Below are 22,320 nucleotides of genomic sequence, written 5' to 3' on the forward strand. Positions count from 1 at the left end.
CCCTTATGGGAGGTGTCCCTTATGGGAGGGGTCCATTTATGAGAGGTATCCCCTTATGGGAAGTGTCAACTTTAACATGAGAGGTATCCCCTGATTGGAGGGGTCCACTTCAATATCACTAAGTATGAGAGGTGTACCATTATAAGCCCTTTAACCACTTTGTTCATCATTTCTAGGTAACTTACATTTGAATTTTACAACACCAGACCACAGTGAAGAAGTGTTGAAAGCCATTGAGCCATATGTGTTTGAATGGACAGGTTTGTGTCAAATTTCCTAACAATCTTGTGCAGATGCCATTTGAAGAATTAAGTACAGGTTTCATCAGTGTCAGTGGACTAAACTTATTTAATGAACTTGCAAGGCATGGATGTGACAATCAAACTGAAGTAAACAGATTTTTCTAAGTGTGCTGGCAGAATCCCCTGCCTCCCCGTGCCTGGTCTTGATAGTGTTAAGCTAAGAAATAAAGCTTTGAGGGCTTATGTGCTAGTTTTAAAGACATCAAATTTCAAGGGGCAACTAACAGTCTGAGAGTTATAGTTCCAACACAGATTTTGAAGCACTCTTGGCTATTAATTTTAATGTCTACCACTAAATTTTCTTCTGCACAAAAGTCACCGAGATTGAAATGAAAAGGACTGAACAGCATACAGATAGACATTCAAAGAAAGCAACCTTTTTTTAAAGAAATATAAGAAAAGAAGGGAGCTTGTTTGCTAATAATAAGGCATTTGTTTGATACCATTATAATTATTGTATCAACTGATAAAGGCTGGTAGTATTTGATCCGTCAACGAATAATTGATGGATGTGATGGAAACGAGTGTCAACCACTTTAAACCAACCAGACTGACTATAAATTGTCTTATTCTTCTTTAGCAAAGCACCATGGAAGTATAAGTGCAGAGCATGGTCTAGGTTTCAAGAAAGCAAACTACATCCATTACTCCAAGTCGTCAGCAGCAGTTGCACTTATGAAGGACCTCAAAGGACTTCTTGATCCCAAGGTAACAAGAATGGAATTAAGAAACCAGCCACTTTGATACACAGTTACTATGACAATGTCTTTACTGGGAGTTGGAATTTGGTGTCTCACCCATATGGTTTTACAAATTTTGTTGGGGTTTCTGTGATTTTTGATAGTAAATCATTAAACTGGCCATATCTGGCTCTGCTAGACCTTGTTTCCACATAAGCTGTCAGTTGCTTTTAGCAATGATGTTGTTTTCGACAACAGCAACAAGGACAAAGAAAAAATTCTGTCATGAAACCTTGACTTTCCTGTGAGATTGCATCCTAAAGCAGTACCACAAATAATGACCCAAAGCAAAGAAAAGAAACTGCTTATCTGAATTGAACTGTATATAGCTTTCATTATCAAACACAGCTGTCAAAAAATGACAAATGTGTGAACTGACCTAAATCAATAAATTAAGTAACATTAATCAGAAAGAAACTTGGAGTAATAAGTAATTATATATAAAACATTTAAATATTTAAGAAAAACTACGACATTGTTTGAGTTTTGAAAACGATTCAGATGCACCGTATCCATTGTTAAACATGTTTTCAAAAACAAGACTAAAAAATGTCGTAGTTTTTCTTGAATGTCTTATTTTTGTTCTGCTATTAAGAAATGAAAGAGAATAATTACATGGAAAAATCATACATTTAAAATGCAGAAGAATGAATAAGTGAATGATCACCACAGTTACAGGGCTGTCAACCTCACACGTCTTCAAAATATATGGAGAATATGACTTCCCCAGCCAACAATAACAAAACGCCTTACAGAGGCGTCCCATCAAGGACAAATTCACGGGTTCAGTGGGGGGTGGGAGGGGAGGAACTACATTAAACAGTACCAGAAACAACACTAAACATTTCAGATTTTCTTGTCAGAAAACCGAGTCTACGGCAAATAGCAAACTTCGCCAATTATCCGGGAGATATACAGACATAAATCTGGAGACCAGAACATACGGCTCAAAATCTGGAGATTACAGACATAAATCTGGGGACCAGGAGATACGGTTCAAAATCTGGAGACTCCCGGATTATCCGGGAGAGTTGACAGCCCTGCAATTATATAATTACACAACTTAATTAGCAGTTGCGAAAAGAAAACCTGAATTTTATTTGGGCTTGCTTTCACAACTGCTCAAGTTGGGTATCATTTCTTTTTCATTCTTTCTTCCACAATTCAAATGTATTAATTTTCATATATTCACGTTCATCTCATCACCTTTACGGGTATATTACAAACTCACAATATGCCAGCTTCCAGTTGGCTTGACAGCTCAATGGGCAATTCCAGAAAATATCCGTACCCAACAACGGACGGCTTCCATGTTTTAACCCCCCCCCCCCCTTGCCTTCGGAAATTCCAAAATGCGTTACCCCCCCATGCCCTCAGAATTCCATAATCGTGAAACCCCCTCCCCTTCAGAATATCCGGTTTTTCTGGGAAATACATTTTCGACTTAGCAACGCCTATACGAACAAACGAACATGAATTTATGCCTCCTCAGGGCTGTGATCTAGCGACAAGAAAAACCTACCGCTAGTGGCCAGGCTGCGAAAACCTCTTTTTAAGTCCGAATTTGCCTATAATAATAAACCTCATTTACGGCAGTTTTACTCCTCTTTGTTTTCTTGTGTTGTTTTGACGTTTACAAAGCAGAATAGCTCAAATTCAGACAGTTAAAATCCTTCAGCGGTCAAATATACTGTCCAGGACCGTCGAGTCTTCTTGCGTCCTTTTATACGTTATGTAGTGTGCACGAAAAGTGTTCTCTACCCATATGACTCATGTAGTGTGCATGAAATGTATCATGATCTATCGATGCTTGTCTTCTGCTTCTGCGGTCATACATTTGTAGATAATTTTATTTACGAACTACAAAAGTCCACTACAATAGCGTTTTCAAGGAACTCACTCTACACTTTCTACTCCAGAAATCCCACCTGTGGAATTCACCAGTGCCTTCGGATATCTAATCGTAAATACCCCCCCCCCCCCATGCCCTCAGAATTCCATAATCGTGAACCCCCCCTCCCCTTCGGAAATCCTAAAAGCCGTCCGTGGTATGGTATGGATATTTTCTGGAATCGCCCAATCGGTAAAGCACTGCACCAGTTTCACAGAGGTCATGGGTTCAAATCCCATCCTAGCCTGAATTTTTTTCAGGCTTTCTTTTTGCATCTGTTTAAGTTGAGTATATAACTGCAGTGATCATTTGTTTATTCATATTTTTAAGAAATTTCGGCAAATAGATATTTACGTTTGGTGAGGTCTATAACTGAAGTGAATAGCTGATAGTTAGTGCTGCAGTATATGCATGATTTTAGCTTTTCAAGTAACTAAAGGTAAAATATTTTGTCTCCACAGGGAATTATGAATCCTTATAAAGTCCTTCCCCACTGATGTCATTGAAGCATACGTCAATCAGATATTGGCATCAAATTAAAATAATGCAGGGGTTAATTCTGTGATGGACTAGCAACTCATACAGTGCAGCAAGAGGAGGAGGAATGAAGAGCAAGTAATACTGCTCCACTGAAAACTTGGCGTTAAGCATGTGTGAACTGCCTCATGGCCTGTGTGACAAATTTCGTTGCTTAATAATCCATAATTATAGTAGAATTCTGTAACTTAGGTTTAAGTAACAAATAACACGCATTCATCGTTGCCCTGTTCACAATCGTCTAATATAAGGTCAATCATTCAAATACAGAACTATTGAATTTGTAAGTAATACTGTCTTCAGTTTATTATGAGCATGGAAAGTCAATCAAAAAGTCTGAATCTTGGATAGGATACAAACGATTAATTACTTTCCTTCTATCACAATAGAACTGTTTATAAATAAAAAAAAATGTTATTTATTTTCTTTATGGTTCAATGATGACACCATTGTCAAAACTATAATGACATTGATCTCACTGGTGAGATGAATAAAACCATTTTACTGGCACAAATGTATCAGAAATAGGGGTGTGGGAGTATGCTCCCCCAGTAAATCTGGAAAACGAGAAGCTCTGAAATGCTATTTTTTACATCAGTTTATATTTGACAATCACTTCTCATAAAAATAACTTAACACAGATTAAAATTATTTGACAAAAATGCTACTAATGAAAAATATAATTCAAAATACAACCAAACCCCGCCTTATGACCATCTCGTTAATACGACCACTTTTTTGTGCTCCGAACAAATTGAAAGTCCAGTCATTTTGAATTCCTTACTTTTACAACCTCATTAGTCCAACCACCCCATTATTATGGCCATGTTTTTACGGCCCAAAGGTGGTGATATTAACGTGGTTCTGCTGTTGTAGCAATGACTATACTCTCTACTGTTGTCGGGTTCTGTCACATCAAATTCTAGTGTAAGAGATAATAGTAACCTGCTGAAATATTTGAGTAGGAGATAACTGATAATTAACATGATAATTAGAGAGGGAAACCATGAATCGACTTAATTGATAAATGGCTATCATACCTCATCTATTTCTCATGTTTGGATACAAGAAAATTTATAGATGTTCTTCTTTTTCTAGTTTATATGGAGACACTGCAACTATGCCTTTCAGAAACATAAATAAAGAGATCTACTAGTTTCAGAGTCGAATAACATTTATTTAGTTATGGTTGCACTAGCGCTCTTGCGGACGGCAAAGTCAGATTTTGTCTGCAGTCAGACTTTGCCCATGAAGTAACTGTGTTTTATGTGTGACCAATTAACCCTTACTGAAACTAGCCATGGGAAATCACTATGGAGACATTTCCTGAACCAGGGTTTATCTATGGTTTATCTAACCACAAAGTTAGTTTCATGAATCGCAAAACAGCAAATTCCTAATACAGAAAACTACAAATCAACAAAAATCCTGGAGCACAATCTGTGTGAACTTTGGCACTGAAATCACGCCACCTGTACAAGACACAGAAGAAAGTATGACCAGCTTTCGAGCTTCCCTGTATGTCTCATTCTACCTTTGTTTTTGGACACCCTCTTTGATTTTGATTGGCTGAACATACTTTTCAGACAGCTCATTCTTCTTTTTTTTTCTTTAATTAGTGCACAGCAGGCTCTATAGAACAAATAGTGAAAACTATGAAGAAATTGAAGTCAAGACGCCTTCTACACAGTTTTCTTTAAATAAACTGTTGTACTGAATCTACCAAAGGCCACTGTATGTTAAGCACAGTGACTGTAATCAAGGGAGATATTTGGGATCTCCATGATAAACAAATTTTCTTGCCAAATGCTGTTTGGTCAAAGGTTCACCTCAGGTAATTCTTTTCAGTGTAACTGGAAAATCTCACCTGCCCGTTTACCCAAGCTGAACCCTAACCAAGGAATAACCCACAGGAAAACTTCTGAGGCAGGGAATGTGTGACCCCAACGATAAACAAAGCTAAAAACAAAATTGTACATGTAGGGACAAAGGGTAACTATACTTCACAAAACAATATTTATACAGAAATAACCACAACGCCCCTTGCAACGCCTCACTTCCCTACAGTGGTTGAGGTTAAAGTGGTCATATCATGGCACATCTGGAATAAGACCCAAGTACTGGTACCCCCAAAACAACTGTGTTCTCTTGAAGTGAGTTCATCTTTTTAGACTGTTGAGCTGTTCGGTTGGTATAATCTCTGTCTTCATCTGCATTGTTCAAGGAATCTTTTCCTTCTGAAGATAAATCCTTCTCTTTCATACAGATTGAAGTGGTATCAACCCCTTCAAGAATCTTGTAATTTTCCTCAAGTCTGTTTCTCTTGCATCTGTTGTGTTGAGTGATAGTATTCTCGGGTTTTGACTCATTTCCAACCTCGTTAATTTCAGTGCTTGTCTCCTCAATAGTGTTTTGAGATGATTGGACATCTAGTGCTTGCTGTCTCCATTGTTTACAATTTGGTTCAAAGTCTTTAACACACCTGCTTAGAGTATATGCAGGACGTTTATTTGATTGTTTAATTGACTTGGTATTTGCCCTTGTCTGGATGTGATGTGTTGCCTGTTTAGTTTCCACTGCAGATGTGCATAATGTTTGTAATGATCTGGTTGTGGTTGAAGGTGAAACAGTTGAAATGTCTGACCTTTCAACATCACTGGAGCCTTTTGACTGTAAATACACCAAAATAATAAAAAAAGCAAAACTGTGTGAAGAGATTTCTACTTTTAATTGATGACATTAGCTCAACATACGTAAATCCTTAAAAATTACTGTCCCTCTCAACCAACTCTAGCCAACTAATAATATAATAAAAGCTCTCCCCCCCCCCCCCCCCCACCACCACCAACCTTCTCAAGACAAGTAAGCCACCTGTTTGGAGTGCAGATTTTTCAAAAATCCCCTGCCTATTCCCATGCTTGAAATAATTTATTGCAAATGCTGGTCAAAACAGTAGCCAGTAGTTAAATAACAAATATTTTGGAACACTTGGTCGTCAACATGCAGAAGTGTTATGATTGTGGTAAGGTGGTGCTGCATTTTATTTGTGTTGTAAAATTCTGGAATCCCCTACCCCCCCCCCCCTCCAAACCCTGGACATTTGAAGCTACTCAGCTCAAGTTTGGAAATGAAGCAATGGCCAACAAGAGTAAGTCAACACAAGTTTGTTTAAGTTATAAAAAAACATTAAATTGCAGGTGCAGTGGAACACTTGGTCGTCAACGTGCAGAAGTGTTATGATTGTGGTAAGGTGGTGCTGCATTTTATTTGTGTTGTAAAATTCTGGAATCCCCTACCCCCCCCCCCCCCCTCCAAACCCTGGACATTTGAAGCTACTCAGCTCAAGTTTGGAAATGAAGCAATGGCCAACAAGAGTAAGTCAACACAAGTTTGTTTAAGTTTTAAAAAAAACATTAAATTGCAGGTGCAGTTAGCAAGGTTCCAGCCAGTTCTTTCACGCTGCAAGCTTTCAACAACTTGCACATTCACAGTTTGATAAGGGGTTAAAACCTTCATTACCTTGTTTGCAGCAACTGTTTCAATGTGCTGGTTTACCACATCAATAAACTCCTTGACTCTCCTCTTAAAATCAAAATAACAACCATTCAGAAGGTACAACATTTGAAATGTTATTTACGTTTTCTCACACAACAAAATCAATGACCACTGTCTGCAACAGAGCACAGCCAATGTACACTAACCAACAGCAGCAAAATCAGTACCCACCCCCTCAGTATCCAGTCATATCCACCCTCAGTACCCAGTTAATCATCCTCAGTATCCAGTCATATCCCCCTCAGTATCCAGTGATATCCCCCTCAGAACCCAGTTAATCCCTGTCAGTACCCAGTCATATCCCCCCTCAGTATCCAGTAATATCCCCCCAGTATCCATTCATATCCCCTGTCAGTACCCAGTCATATCCCCCTCAGTATCCAGTCATATCCCCCCTCACTACCCAGTCATATCCCCCTCAGAACCCAGTTAATCCCCCTCAGTACCCAGTCATATCCCCCCTCAGTATCCAGTCATATCCCCCCTCAGTATCCAGTCATATCCCCCCTCAGTATCCAGTCATATCCCCCTCACTACCCAGTCATATCCCCCCACTATCCATTCATATCCCCCTCAGTATCCAGTCATATCCCCCTCACTACCCAGTCATATCCCCATCAGTATCCAGTCATACCCCCCTCCGTATCCAGTCATATCCCCCTCAGTATCCAGTCATGTCCCCCCTCAGTATCCAGTCATATCCCCCTCAGTGTCCAGTCATATCCCCCTCAGTACCCAGTTATATCCCCCTCACTATCCAGTTATATCCCCCTCAGAACCCAGTTAATCCCCCTCAGTATCCAGTCATATCCCCATCAGTATCCAGTCATATCCCCCTCACTATCCAGTCATATCCCCCTCACTATCCAGTCACATCCCCCTCAGCATCCAGTCATATCCACCCTCAGTACCCAGTTAATCCCCCCTCAGTATCCAGTCATAACCCCCCAGTATCCATTCATATCCCCCTCAGTATCCAGTCATATCCCCCTCACTACCCAGTCATATCCCCATCAGTAACCAGTCATATCCCCCTCAGTATCCAGTCATATCCCCCTCAGTACCCAGTTATATCCCCCTCACTATCCAGTTATATCCCCCTCAGAACCCAGTTAATCCCTCTCAGTATCCAGTCATATCCCCATCAGTATCCAGTCATATCCCCCTCACTATCCAGCCATATCCCCCTCAGCATCTAGTCATATCCACCCTCAGTACCCAGTTAATCCCCCCTCAGTATCCAGTCATATCCCCCTCAGTATCCAGTCATATGCCCCTCAGTACCCAGTTAATCCCCCCTCAGTATCCAGTCATATCCTCCTCAGCATCCAGTCATATCCACCCTCAGTACCCAGTTAATCCCCCCTCAGTATCCAGTCATATCCTCCTCAGCATCCAGTCATATCCACCCTCAGTACCCAGTTAATCCCCCCTCAGTATCGAGTCATATCCCCATCAGTATCCATTCATATCCCCCTCAGTATCCATTCATATCCCCATCAGTATCCAGTCATATCCCCCTCAGTATCCAGTCATATCCCCCTCAGTATCCAGTCATGTCCCCCCTCAGTATCCAGTCATATCCCCCTCAGTGTCCAGTCATATCCCCCTCAGTACCCAGTTATATCCCCCTCACTATCCAGTTATATCCCCCTCAGAACCCAGTTAATCCCCCTCAGTATCCAGTCATATCCCCATCAGTATCCAGTCATATCCCCCTCACTATCCAGTCATATCCCCCTCACTATCCAGTCACATCCCCCTCAGCATCCAGTCATATCCACCCTCAGTACCCAGTTAATCCCCCCTCAGTATCCAGTCATAACCCCCCAGTATCCATTCATATCCCCCTCAGTATCCAGTCATATCCCCCTCACTACCCAGTCATATCCCCATCAGTAACCAGTCATATCCCCCTCAGTATCCAGTCATATCCCCCTCAGTACCCAGTTATATCCCCCTCACTATCCAGTTATATCCCCCTCAGAACCCAGTTAATCCCTCTCAGTATCCAGTCATATCCCCATCAGTATCCAGTCATATCCCCCTCACTATCCAGCCATATCCCCCTCAGCATCTAGTCATATCCACCCTCAGTACCCAGTTAATCCCCCCTCAGTATCCAGTCATATCCCCCTCAGTATCCATTCATATCCCCCTCAGTATCCAGTCATATCCCCCTCACTATCCAGTCATATCCCCCTCACTATCCAGTCACATCCCCCTCAGCATCCAGTCATATCCACCCTCAGTACCCAGTTAATCCCCCCTCAGTATCCAGTCATAACCCCCCAGTATCCATTCATATCCCCCTCAGTATCCAGTCATATCCCCCTCACTACCCAGTCATATCCCCATCAGTAACCAGTCATATCCCCCTCAGTATCCAGTCATATCCCCCTCAGTACCCAGTTATATCCCCCTCACTATCCAGTTATATCCCCCTCAGAACCCAGTTAATCCCCCTCAGTATCCAGTCATATCCCCCTCAGTATCCAGTCATGTCCCCCCTCAGTATCCAGTCATATCCCCCTCAGTGTCCAGTCATATCCCCCTCAGTACCCAGTTATATCCCCCTCACTATCCAGTTATATCCCCCTCAGAACCCAGTTAATCCCCCTCAGTATCCAGTCATATCCCCATCAGTATCCAGTCATATCCCCCTCACTATCCAGTCATATCCCCCTCACTATCCAGTCACATCCCCCTCAGCATCCAGTCATATCCACCCTCAGTACCCAGTTAATCCCCCCTCAGTATCCAGTCATAACCCCCCAGTATCCATTCATATCCCCCTCAGTATCCAGTCATATCCCCCTCACTACCCAGTCATATCCCCATCAGTAACCAGTCATATCCCCCTCAGTATCCAGTCATATCCCCCTCAGTACCCAGTTATATCCCCCTCACTATCCAGTTATATCCCCCTCAGAACCCAGTTAATCCCTCTCAGTATCCAGTCATATCCCCATCAGTATCCAGTCATATCCCCCTCACTATCCAGCCATATCCCCCTCAGCATCTAGTCATATCCACCCTCAGTACCCAGTTAATCCCCCCTCAGTATCCAGTCATATCCCCCTCAGTATCCAGTCATATGCCCCTCAGTACCCAGTTAATCCCCCCTCAGTATCCAGTCATATCCTCCTCAGCATCCAGTCATATCCACCCTCAGTACCCAGTTAATCCCCCCTCAGTATCCAGTCATATCCTCCTCAGCATCCAGTCATATCCACCCTCAGTACCCAGTTAATCCCCCCTCAGTATCGAGTCATATCCCCATCAGTATCCATTCATATCCCCCTCAGTATCCATTCATATCCCCATCAGTATCCAGTCATATCCCCCTCAGTATCCAGTCATATCCTCCTCAGTATCCAGTCATGTCCCCCATCAGTATCCAGTCATATCCCCCTCAGTATCCAGTCATATCCCCCTCAGTATCCAGTCATATCCTCCTCAGTATCCAGTCATGTCCCCCATCAGTACCCAGTCATATCCCCCTCAGTATCCAGTCATATGCCCCTCAGTATCCATTCATATCCCCATCAGTACCCAGTCATATCCCCCTCACTATCCAGTCATATCCCCCTCAGCATCCAGTCATATCCACCCTCAGTACCCAGTTAATCCTCCATCAGTATCCAGTCATATCCCCCTCAGTATCCAGTCATATCCCCCTCAGTACCCAGTTAATCCCCCCTCAGTATCGAGTCATATCCCCCTCAGTATCCAGTCATATCAACCTCAGAACCCAGTTAAGCCCCCCCTCAGTATCCAGTCATATTCCGATCACTATCCAGTCATATCCACCCTCAGTACCCAGTTAATCCCCCCTCAGTATCCAGTCATATCCCCCTCAGTATCCAGTCATATCCACCCTCAGTATCCAGTCATATGCCCCTCAGTATCCAGTCATATCCCCCTCAGTATCCAGTCATATCCCCCTCAGTATCCAGTCATATCCCCCTCAGTATCCAGTCACATCCCCATCAGTATCCAGTCATATCCACCCTCAGAACCCAGTTAATCCCCCCTCAGCATCCAGTCATATCCCCCTCAGTATCCAGTCATATCCCCATCAGCATCCAGTCATATCCACCCTCACTACCCAGTTAATCCCCCCTCAGTATCCAGTCATATCCCCCTCAGTATCCAGTCATATCCACCCTCAGTACCCAGTTAATCCCCCCTCAGCATCCAGTCGTATTCCCCTCAGTATCCAGTCATATGCCCCTCAGTACCCAGTTAATCCCCCCTCAGTATCCAGTCATATTCCGATCACTATCCAGTCATATCCCCACTCAGTACCCAGTTAATCCCCCCTCAGTATCAAGTCATATGCCCCTCAGTATCCAGTCATATCCCCCTCACTACCCAGTCATATCCCCATCAGTAACCAGTCATATCCCCCTCAGTATCCAGTCATATCCCCCTCAGTATCGAGTCATGTCCCCCCTCAGTATCCAGTCATATCCCCCTCAGTATCCAGTCATATCCCCCTCAGTACCCAGTTATATCCCCCTCACTATCCAGTTATATCCCCCTCAGAACCCAGTTAATCCCCCTCAGTATCCAGTCATATCCCCATCAGTATCCAGTCATATCCCCCTCACTATCCAGCCATATCCCCCTCAGCATCTAGTCATATCCACCCTCAGTACCCAGTTAATCCCCCCTCAGTATCCAGTCATATCCCCCTCAGTATCCAGTCATATGCCCCTCAGTACCCAGTTAATCCCCCCTCAGTATCCAGTCATATCCTCCTCAGCATCCAGTCATATCCACCCTCAGTACCCAGTTAATCCCCCCTCAGCATCCAGTCATATCCCCCCTCAGTACCCAGTTAATCCCCCTCAGCATCCAGTCATATGCCCCTCAGTATCGAGTCATATCCCCATCAGTATCCATTCATATCCCCCTCAGTATCCATTCATATCCCCATCAGTATCCAGTCATATCCCCCTCAGTATCCAGTCATATCCTCCTCAGTATCCAGTCATGTCCCCCATCAGTATCCAGTCATATCCCCCTCAGTATCCAGTCATATCCCTCTCAGTATCCAGTCATGTCCCCGATCAGTATCCAGTCATATCCCCCTCACTATCCAGTTAATCCCCCTCAGTATCCAGTCATATCCCCATCAGTATCCAGTCATATCCCCCTCACTATCCAGTCATATCCCCCTCACTATCCAGTTATATCCCCCTCAGCATCCAGTCATATCCACCCTCAGTACCCAGTTAATCCCCCATCAGTATCCAGTCATATCCCCCTCAGTATCCAGTCATATCCCCATCAGTATCCAGTCATATCCACCCTCAGTACCCAGTTAATCCCCCCTCAGTATCGAGTCATATCCCCCTCAGTATCCAGTCATATCCACCTCAGAACCCAGTTAATCCCCCCTCAGTATCCAGTCATATTCCGATCACTATCCAGTCATATCCACCCTCAGTACCCAGTTAATCCCCCCTCAGTATCCAGTCATATCCCCCTCAGTATCCAGTCATATCCACCCTCAGTATCCAGTCATATGCCCCTCAGTATCCAGTCATATCCCCCTCAGTATCCAGTCATATCCCCCTCAGTATCCAGTCACATCCCCATCAGTATCCAGTCATATCCACCCTCAGAACCCAGTTAATCCCCCCTCAGCATCCAGTTATATCCCCCTCAGTACCCAGTTAATCCCCCCTCAGTATCCAGTCATATCCCCATCAGCATCCAGTCATATCAACCCTCACTACCCAGTTAATCCCACCTCAGTATCCAGTCATATCCCCCTCAGCATCCAGTCATATCCACCCTCAGTACCCAGTTAATCCCCCCTCAGCATCCAGTCGTATCCCCCTCAGTATCCAGTCATATGCCCCTCAGTACCCAGTTAATCCCCCCTCAGTATCCAGTCATATTCTGATCACTATCCAGTCATATCCACCCTCAGTACCCAGTTAATCCCCCCTCAGTATCAAGTCATATGCCCCTCAGTATCCAGTCATATCCCCCTCAGTATCCAGTCATATCCCCCTCAGTATCCAGTCATATCCCCATCAGTATCTAGTCATATCCACCCTCAGTACCCAGTTAATCTCCCCTCAGTATCCAGTCATATCCCCCTCAGTATCCAGTCATATCCCCATCAGTATCCAGTCATATCCACCCTCAGTACCCAGTTAATCTCCCCTCAGTACCCAGGAGGCGCGGTGTGGAGGCGCGGTGGTGTAGTGGTTAGCGCGTCGGACTTTCGATCGGACGGTCGGAGGATCTGAGGGTCGTTGGTTCGAGGCCAGGTTGGTCTCTTCATTGCTGTGTTGTTTCCTTAGACAAGAAACTTTGCTCCACATTGTCTCTCTTCACCCAGGTGTATAAATGGGTGCCGGCGACATACTGCTGGGGGTAACCCTGCGATGGACTAGCATCCCATCCAGGGGGGAGTAGCAATACTCCTAGTTGCTTCATGCTACAGAAACCGGGCTAAGCTCCGGCCGTATGGGCCACTTAGGCTCTTGTGCGACTTTACCAGTACCCAGTTAATCCCCCCTCAGTATCCAGTCATATCCCCCTCAGTATCCAGTCATATCCCCCTCAGTATCCAGTCATATCCCCATCAGTATCTAGTCATATCCACCCTCAGTACCCAGTTAATCTCCTCTCAGTATCCAGTCATATCCCCCTCAGTATCCAGTCATATCCCCATCAGTATCCAGTCATATCCACCCTCAGTACCCAGTTAATCTCCCCTCAGTACCCAGTTAATCCCCCTCAGTACCCAGTTAATCCCCCCTCAGTATCCAGTCATATCCACCCTCAGTACCCAGTTAATCCCCCCTCAGTATCCAGTCATATCCACCCTCAGTACCCAGTTAATCCCCCCTCAGTATCCAGTCATATCCCCATCAGTATCCAGTCATATCCACCCTCAGTACCCAGTTAATCCCCCCTTAGTACCTAATTAATCCCCCCTCAGTACCCAGTTAATCTCCCCTTAGTACCCAGTTAATCCCCCCTCAGTACCCAGTTAATCCCCCCTCAGTACCCAGTTAATCCCCCCTCAGTACCCAGTTAATCTCCCCTTAGTACCCAGTTAATCCCCCCTCAGTATCCAGTCATATCCCCATCAGTATCTAGTCATATCCACCCTCAGTACCCAGTTAATCTCCTCTCAGTATCCAGTCATATCCCCCTCAGTATCCAGTCATATCCCCATCAGTATCCAGTCATATCCACCCTCAGTACCCAGTTAATCCCCCCTCAGTACCCAGTTAATCTCCCCTCAGTACCCAGTTCATCTCCCCTCAGTACCCAGGTTATCCCCCCTCAGTATCCAGTCATATCCCCATCAGTATCCAGTCATATCCACCTTCAGTACCCAGTTAATCCCCCTATTAGTATCCAGTCATATCCCCATCAGTATCCAGTCATATCCCCCTCAGTACCCAGTTAATCCCCCCTCAGTATCCAGTCATATCCCCATCAGTATCCAGTCATATCCCCCTCAGTACCCAGTTAATCCCCCCTCAGTATCCAGTCATATCCCCATCAGTATCCAGTCATATCCACCCTCAGTACCCAGTTAATCCCCCCTCAGTATCCAGTCATATTCCGATCACTATCCAGTCATATCCACCCTCAGTACCCAGTTAATCCCCCCTCAGTATCCAGTCATATCCCCCTCAGTGTATGAGACCTTGTTACTTGCATGTTTTGCTAGTCAGCCACCAAGAACACCATTTTTATATCCATTGCAGCTGTACTATGTGATACAAGTATTGAAAAAGAAAAACCAAAGTTCCCCTGGTGTTTGGGGATTGGGTTGGAGTAGGGGACAATCCTCAAAAGAAAAGGGGGCAGGAAACAAGAGAGGTGGCAGCGCAAATTGGAATGAAAATGTGGTATTTATATTTATGTGGAAACAAGAACAGAAGAAAAAGGAACAAGTTCACAAAAGTTCAAAGGAAGCAGGAGGAAAGTAATGGGAAGAACAAGGTTCCCCCCCCCCCCCATCCCACATGACAATTATACCTGTATGACCCTTGTAAGACATCCACATGAACCATACTTCAAGTAATCCCTGACATAAACCAATCGGCTCTCATCCTCTTTCAACAGTTGTAAAAGTATTGCCCTCACTTTCCAATGGCGTGTCCAATACTTGCTTGACTTAATCTCCATGTCCTTTAAAAATAAATATGATAAAGCATGATATTTTACAGCATTTGACTTGTGAATATCAAAATGTGCAGCACTACAAACATGAGATCTCAGGGGGGGGGGGGGTACTCCGGATTTCAAGTGACAGGAGGTGATTGAATGGGGGCAAAAATCAAAACCCAAAAAAATTTCTGGACCAAAATTAACCCCCAAAAAATCCCATGCAGAATTTCCGAGCCTTAAAAATTTCCAGAAAGCATTGAATGATTTAACACGAAAAATAAAAACATAAGAAATCCAATGTTTGCATTTGTTTTTCAAACCGACTTCACTACAGCTAAAGGGAATTCTAGTGACGATATCAAAAGCTGGGCGATAAACGCGATGAATGAATTGAAGCGTTGTTTACACCCCGGGACACTTTACAGACTATTGTTTAACCGTTTTTTATGAAACAGATGCAATGTAACGCATTAAATATTAAAACAGCCTCAAAACAAGTTTGGTTGTACTTTATTCGCAGAACTACTCCGCCAGAATACGCAGGCACTACCACAAATCTTCAGATTGTTTTGAATACTCAAAAAAAACTCTACTTGAATCAAGCCACCCCCAAAAAAATACTTGCCAACTTTTCCTACCCAAAAAAAATCCCGGAATCGAAAATTTCAAACCCAAAAAAATCCTTCGCTCATCTCCGTCACTTGAAATCCGGAGTACCCCCTCCTGGGCATCAGATTGTGAAGATTGTGACTTGAGAGTTGCTGTATGATGTAGTTGAAGGATATGCAAGATTATGAGATTATTTAAAAGTTTTGTGTTTAATGCAGGACTACACTGCCTGTTTCAAACACAAACTTGTGGTTAAAAAAAACCCACAACCTAACAGACAGCTTCACGCAAGAAATTTAATAAATTTTCATTTTTAACATGATGAGGCATTTAATGCAAACAGTGATCCCAGTATTCAAGGAACTAAAAACTATTTTTACCTTTTTCACTTAGGAAAATTAAATGTACTTGAACAAAAAATAGAATAATTCCTCAACGTTTTCTCAACTTATTTCACATTACAAATAGGTTTCTTTTCTGTGAAACTAAAATATTTACCAAATATTAATGTAGGGTCCTTCATTTTTTAATACACTTAGCTTTGAAATATTTTGTTGTCAACAATTTACAATTAACTTCATCATCATCAACATTCATTTTTCAATACTCTGTAATATTTATAAAATGGGGTGAACTTAACCTGAAAATGCCATTTATCAGCTAGCATCTTGTAGCACCTTTTGCACCACTGGGGTTAACTAACTGTTTTTAATATATACTTATGCTGGTAATAATCAAAGATTAGGCAGTGCGTCTGATGATCTTGATCCCAGACTCTCTCCTTTGCCAAGTTGGTGATGATGTCATCCGCCCCTGCAAAAACTGCAGGGGGTGCCAGATATGCATCCCAAGATTCATTCATTAATTCATGCATCAAAATTGTTCCATACTATCTTGACTCTAATCCGTATTAAGAGGAGTGCACTTTTTCTATGTTAACGCTTTTTTAAAAAACTACTTCCCTGTAAAAGTTATATATTCATATTCATTAATATTTTATAATTTAAATTTCTATGTCTAAAATTATAACTATCATAAATCATAATTTATTTCACCTTGGGTAGTGTCATCTGGAATTATCACATAGTGCAAGTGTATTTAGAGCAAGGTGAATACATAGTAACAATTTCCGCATAGACACAGAATGGCACTTTACTGTACACAGTTATCACTTAGTCTGAGTGTTGTCCCTAAATATCTAGAAAGTAAGGTTTCACAGGCAAACCTTACCATCGAGTGTACACTCAAATCATGTGAACCTGTGCTGTCTGTAAACAGAACTTGATGATCTTTAGCTCACACTAGAGTGTGCAGTATAGAAAAGGTTACCTCATCTGTAACTGGGAAAAGAGAATTCAGAAGGCTGAATGCTTTGGCGTAGTTGAACCTCTTTTCTTCAGACATAATGGGAATCAAGGCCTTGTAAGAACAAGAATGGACATCAGCTAATTATGAATTACCAAAGAACATTTGTATGTATAGTATGTTTCTCCATTTCAATCAGTACTACTATTCAACCAATAAACATTCAACCTTAATTTCTGGATCTGAGGCAAATTAACAATCAATAGTAAAAAGAAACTGTCCGAACATTTTTTTTTAATGCTTGTTTTTGTGGAATTAAAGTTCAACAGAAACTTATGGGAGACAATGTTTGTTCCAAGTGACTAAATAGTAATTTACACATTTCACTGCGCAGTGAAACTATCAGTGATGAACTAAGGGTTTGCTTGACATGTGATATTTTCAAGAAACTTTCCACATATCTGGCCCAATGATATCTTTCTAAGACAACAGACTTTAAAATCTTACCAAGGTTTAACTTTACATACCCATTATCCAAAGTCCTAATCTTTCCTGAATAGTCAAAAGTTTTGAATAAATTCTGTAGAATTTTGTTGATTGAACTTTTATTGTATATAATTATGCATAAAATAGCAAGCCACACAGAATTCCTGCAGAAACTGGCCTCATTTACATGTAATGATCAACACCACTCTTACTAACTTGAACCCAGCTATTTTAAACAGTTTTCTATTTCCCTTGAGAGTAAATAAAATAGCAGCAGCCCAGTGCAGACTATTTTATATCAAGTGTCCAAGATTCATGATTGATTCACTGAAAAATTTGTCTTAACAAGAAACAACACAGTATTGAAAAGGAAAAGAATAATGTTAAGGCCTAAATAACACTCCCAGATGTACATACCTTGATTTTTAAATCTAGGATCATATCACAGAAGGCATTGGGAGAAATAAGGTTGGGTAATGTTTTGAATAACTTGATGGCAATCTGTACTGCACGAGGAAAGTCATGTACTTCATCCTCCTTCACTATGGACCACAATGCTGCAGACAGGGCAGATGGTTCTGATGTCAACTCACTGACTGACATTCCTGACAGAGAAGGAATTTATTATGCTTTATGTCAAATATAAGGTAAGTGATCTCTTCAAAAAAATTACTTGATCTGAGTCCACTTGGAGAGAGAATATGAGAAATAAAAGGTTAATACTTAGGGTTTGAACCCTTATTATTGGACTCTTTTACCTGAAAGGCTCTGAAAGACCTGAAATAAAATCCAGTTGCATTCATACTAAAGGTTCAAAATGAATTAAAGGTAATACTAATAAATGACAGCAGCAAATTAATTAGGATGATAACAACAACAAAAATGATAGATGTATTTTTTCAGTCAGTGACAGATCTGAGTTCTCCCAACAGGAGGGGAACCTAAGACCTTCTGGCCCTGGTTGTTCGAAAGCCGATTAACGCTAATCCCTGATTAAAAAATAACTGACGTTTTCATCTCGCTTATTTTTTGGAAGCCTCTTTATTGATTACAATCGAACCTCGATTATCTGGACTCGTTGGGACCTCGGTAAATAGTACGGATAATCGAGAGTCCGGATAATCGAAAATATGAATATTAATGAGATAGAAATGTAAACAAAAGGTTACAGCAAAGAAAACATCATTTTAATTGGGCTGTGTAACAAATGAGCCAATTTGATATCAGCTGAACGCATCAGGATATTTCTTTGTCTCGTCGCACTTGCGAATTTTGGAAAGCGCAACGGATAATATGCTGTTTCAACAGTCTTTTGAAAGGATTATTGGGCTTTTTGCGACTTTAAGTTTTCAAGATCACAACTAATTAATATTCATGTAAAAATTGGGACCAGAGAAAAAAGTCCGGATAACCGAATAGTCCAGATAATCGAGGTTCGACTGTAGTCATTAAAATTGAATCAAAGTTTATGCTAACCCAGGATTGCTAGTTTTTGAATGCAAATGAGTGGTGCATAATTTTTATGTGAAAGAAATGTAATGTTATTTTTTAAACCTGGTGATTAAAATGATAGATGTATTTTTTCAGGTAGTGACACAGGCATTAAAATTTGGAAATAGGAAATCCAGGTTCTTGCAACAGGAGTTGAACCTATGACCACCTATCATTTATTCACCAGGCTTACAACATAACATCACATCTTTAACATATGCCACTCGTCAACAATAAATGTCTAGACTGCTGTTGGCGTAGACATGGGATCAAACACAATATTAGCTTATTCAGCTTTTGGTAGCTTGCACACACTCTGTTACTACCATCTTTCTTCTTTCTTCAGAGATTCTGTAATGTTATACATGACAGGATACAGATTAGGCTAACAGACTCATGTGACATTAGGTGGATTTGATGCTTCACAGTCTGCACAAGGTTCATGGTTTCAGGTGCCTCAGAAAACAGACTGAAGAATTCTTGTGCCAAGTCTAGAAATTCTGCACATTGATTATCATTGAGACCTGTGCTTGTTTTAACATCAGCAAACGATAGATTCCTTTGCCACATGTCTTTCAGTTTAAGGGAAGTCATCCTCATCTAGAGAGACATCACATCACCAGTCCCTCATCAATATCAAGCACACGGCTTCTTAGCCTCCTCTTCTTGCCCGATGTTCTTCTTAGGCTTATCTTTCACATTCAGCTGGAAATCATTGACTCACGTCATGGCACTGACCTCATAAGGTCCCTTCCACATACTGCATCAATAATTTGTTATCAAATGATCAGTTAGTCACTTAGAACTAACACAAGAACCTCATCTCCCAGCTGAAAAACTTCCTTACTTTATATATACTCTTGCAGTTATAGTTCTGTAGTGCTTTCTCCTCTGTTGTGCTTTTTACAACTGAAGGTCACGCCAGGGGTATCCTCAAGCTTCTCACAAAATTGAAAGACATACTGGTAACCATTCTTCACTTCTTGAGTGCTAACATCTTTTGTCCACCACCCTTTGTACAGGCTTTCTTACAACTCTGTCACAGAGCACCTTGAATGGAGAGAAAGAAGTACAGTAGTCTATCCTCGGGTGACAAAATTGTGTGCCAAAATCACTGGGGATCTCCTCCAGTGTTCACGCATGGCTGCTGATATCCACTGACACTTCTACTTGCATTTGAGAGTCAAGTACTTTTTTTCTGGGAAACTGGCTCCAGATAATGTATAGTGAAAGCCACCTGAGATAGTCAGTTGTGATCATTGTATAATGCAATTCCAGGGATTTGATCGGCTGAAGGGCCAAGGCTATTGGTATATGAGCCATTATTTAATAATACCATGTCCGAAAAGCAACCATTAAATAATTTAACAATTATTGTCTTCTGGCTATTCTTTAGCCTGAGTATCAGACTTTTTGGGGGGGGGGGAGGGGGGGAGAGGGGGAAGAGAGGAAGGGGAAAAGGTAAGAAAAGCCTGACACAGAAGCATTGAGACGAGTATTCCGCCCCCTTGATGAGCATGACGCTTCGCTGTAAACAGTAGCCAATCAAAATAACTTCCAGTCATGAAACTGTCATGTCAGTGATGACCGCTGTGAGAGATATGAATTGAAGTTACACAGAAAGCTCCATTGCAAAAGACTCTCCAAACAACATATTTTCTGTTGAGCACCACTGAGCAGAATTCGTGACTAGATACAGCTTCATTACAGGAGGAAAATACAAATCTCACGGTTCAGAACGGCAAGAAGTGATGACAAAAACGCAGCTGTAACTAATCAAAAGACAAATAGACATGATAAGACACACAAGAATCAAGATCTCAGCTACGAAAACAAATAGGCGGCCGGATAAAGATTATTAAACAGTTCAAATCCTAACTAGAGAGGCTGTACTGTCACCGGATGCACTGAAACGAGCCAACCAAACCCAAATAAAATGCAACAGGTGTAAGAACGACGGTTGCAGAACAGGCCGCAGCACTCGTAACCCAGAAATGACAGAAATGATATCAAAAATGATATCAAAATACAAAATGTGCGACAGTTGCATTGTTTAGTCTATCGTGATAATTTTTGTTTGCGGCGGTGTGACGTAACCTTTTGTGTTTCGTCCAATCAGCGCCAACATCCAAACTTCGGACGTTCGACACAAGCTTCAGAAGGATTTGTGTCAGGCCTCCCCCTCCCCTTCCCCCTCCCCTTAGGAAGGCCTGATACTCAGGCTAGCTATTCTTGCAAAGCGAAATCAGCAAGATCTAGCAATAATTCCATGCGCTCTTGTTGGATATGATACATTGTTGGCTTGCATACTGACACAGTAGGTAGTTTGCTATATAAGGATCTCACACAAGCAAATTATTTTCCCGAACATATCTCTACAAAATTGCTTAGATTAGTATGTCATTTGAAGCTAAGAAAATATACATTCAACTCTATGTGATGATTTGGAAGTGAAAAGAAGTTAAGTAGGCCAAAATTATGCCGTGTTTCACTGGTATCGTTTCGCTACAAAGTCGTTTCACTCACTCACCGTTAAGTTCAATCTCGGGGTAGCAAATCGATAAAAACCCTTCAATCAATCGATAAATTGAGATTAAGATCATAATTTCGATAAAAATCGATACTCATTCGCTGGTGAAGTTTCAACTTTATCAATTTTATCGATTGCTATAGAATCAATTGAAATTTGGTATTTGTTCGTTGGCTTGCGCTTTTAAAAGCTATGTTCGTTGAAGCAGCGCTAGCGAAGACCCCATAACATAGGGCACCTTCGATTTTTCAGAACTTAACCTGGATGCATGTATGGCATTCTCACATGAAGTATATACCGATAAACTAGCATCAGTAAATTCGAAATCTATCGATAAAATCGATAATGCTAATTGAAAAATCGATAATTACCGGTTACTAACAACGAGCCCTTTTGACGATTTTTATCGATTTCCGATATGATTTACTAATTTCTTGCGATTTTATCGATTATTATTGATTAACAATTTTATCGATTTGCCACCCCGGGGGTTCAATGCGACCGTGACCGACTACTCTCAGCTCACTGCCAGCATTTTCGCATTAAAAATTTTTCTCAGCAGATTGCTAATCTCATAGTTGACCAAAGTTAGTAGAGTACTTACTATGCCCGACTTAGCACATTCCATCGACCGCTTCATACCCCGGGATTCATACCTGCAGATTTTTCATACTTCGCGTTGCGATCCGGTAAATGCGCTGCAAATGTTCTTGTTAG

At 41.9% G+C, this 22,320-nt stretch overlaps 2 protein-coding genes across 7 annotated transcripts in view; one reads left to right on the top strand and one right to left on the bottom strand.

Annotated features, from left to right (window-relative positions):
• The window catches only part of LOC146460949 (D-2-hydroxyglutarate dehydrogenase, mitochondrial-like), an 18,855-nt gene extending 14,224 nt beyond the window's left edge, over positions 1 to 4,631 (top strand). The window contains exons 15-17 of the mRNA XM_085087755.1: positions 177 to 260; positions 883 to 1,010; positions 3,395 to 4,631. Coding sequence (XP_084943881.1) covers positions 177 to 260; positions 883 to 1,010; positions 3,395 to 3,430 — 248 coding nt within the window. The 3' untranslated portion in view covers positions 3,431 to 4,631. The remainder of the gene's footprint in view (positions 1 to 176; positions 261 to 882; positions 1,011 to 3,394) is intronic.
• LOC146460950 (uncharacterized) lies at positions 3,935 to 22,309 on the bottom strand. 6 transcript variants are annotated; one of them, XM_085087757.1, is made up of 7 exons: positions 22,208 to 22,290; positions 20,037 to 20,123; positions 18,000 to 18,187; positions 17,121 to 17,210; positions 15,051 to 15,203; positions 6,990 to 7,052; positions 3,935 to 6,140 (listed from the first exon to the last, which is right to left on the bottom strand). In XM_085087757.1, exons 2-7 carry the CDS (start codon positions 20,044 to 20,046, stop codon positions 5,556 to 5,558), a joined length of 1,089 nt encoding a protein of 362 aa, XP_084943883.1. In that variant the 5' UTR covers positions 20,047 to 20,123; positions 22,208 to 22,290; the 3' UTR covers positions 3,935 to 5,555. The 6 variants fall into 6 exon arrangements, with proteins under 6 accessions (XP_084943883.1, XP_084943884.1, XP_084943885.1 ...); XM_085087758.1 differs by having other exon boundaries at positions 19,921 to 20,123; XM_085087759.1 differs by lacking the exon at positions 22,208 to 22,290 and adding an exon at positions 21,604 to 21,626 and having other exon boundaries at positions 19,921 to 20,123.
• Positions 22,310 to 22,320: the final 11 nt, after the last annotated feature.

This window comes from Pavona decussata, unplaced genomic scaffold, assembly GCF_977016875.1.
Source record: "Pavona decussata unplaced genomic scaffold, jaPavDecu1.1 SCAFFOLD_207, whole genome shotgun sequence".
NCBI lineage: Eukaryota > Metazoa > Cnidaria > Anthozoa > Scleractinia > Agariciidae > Pavona > Pavona decussata.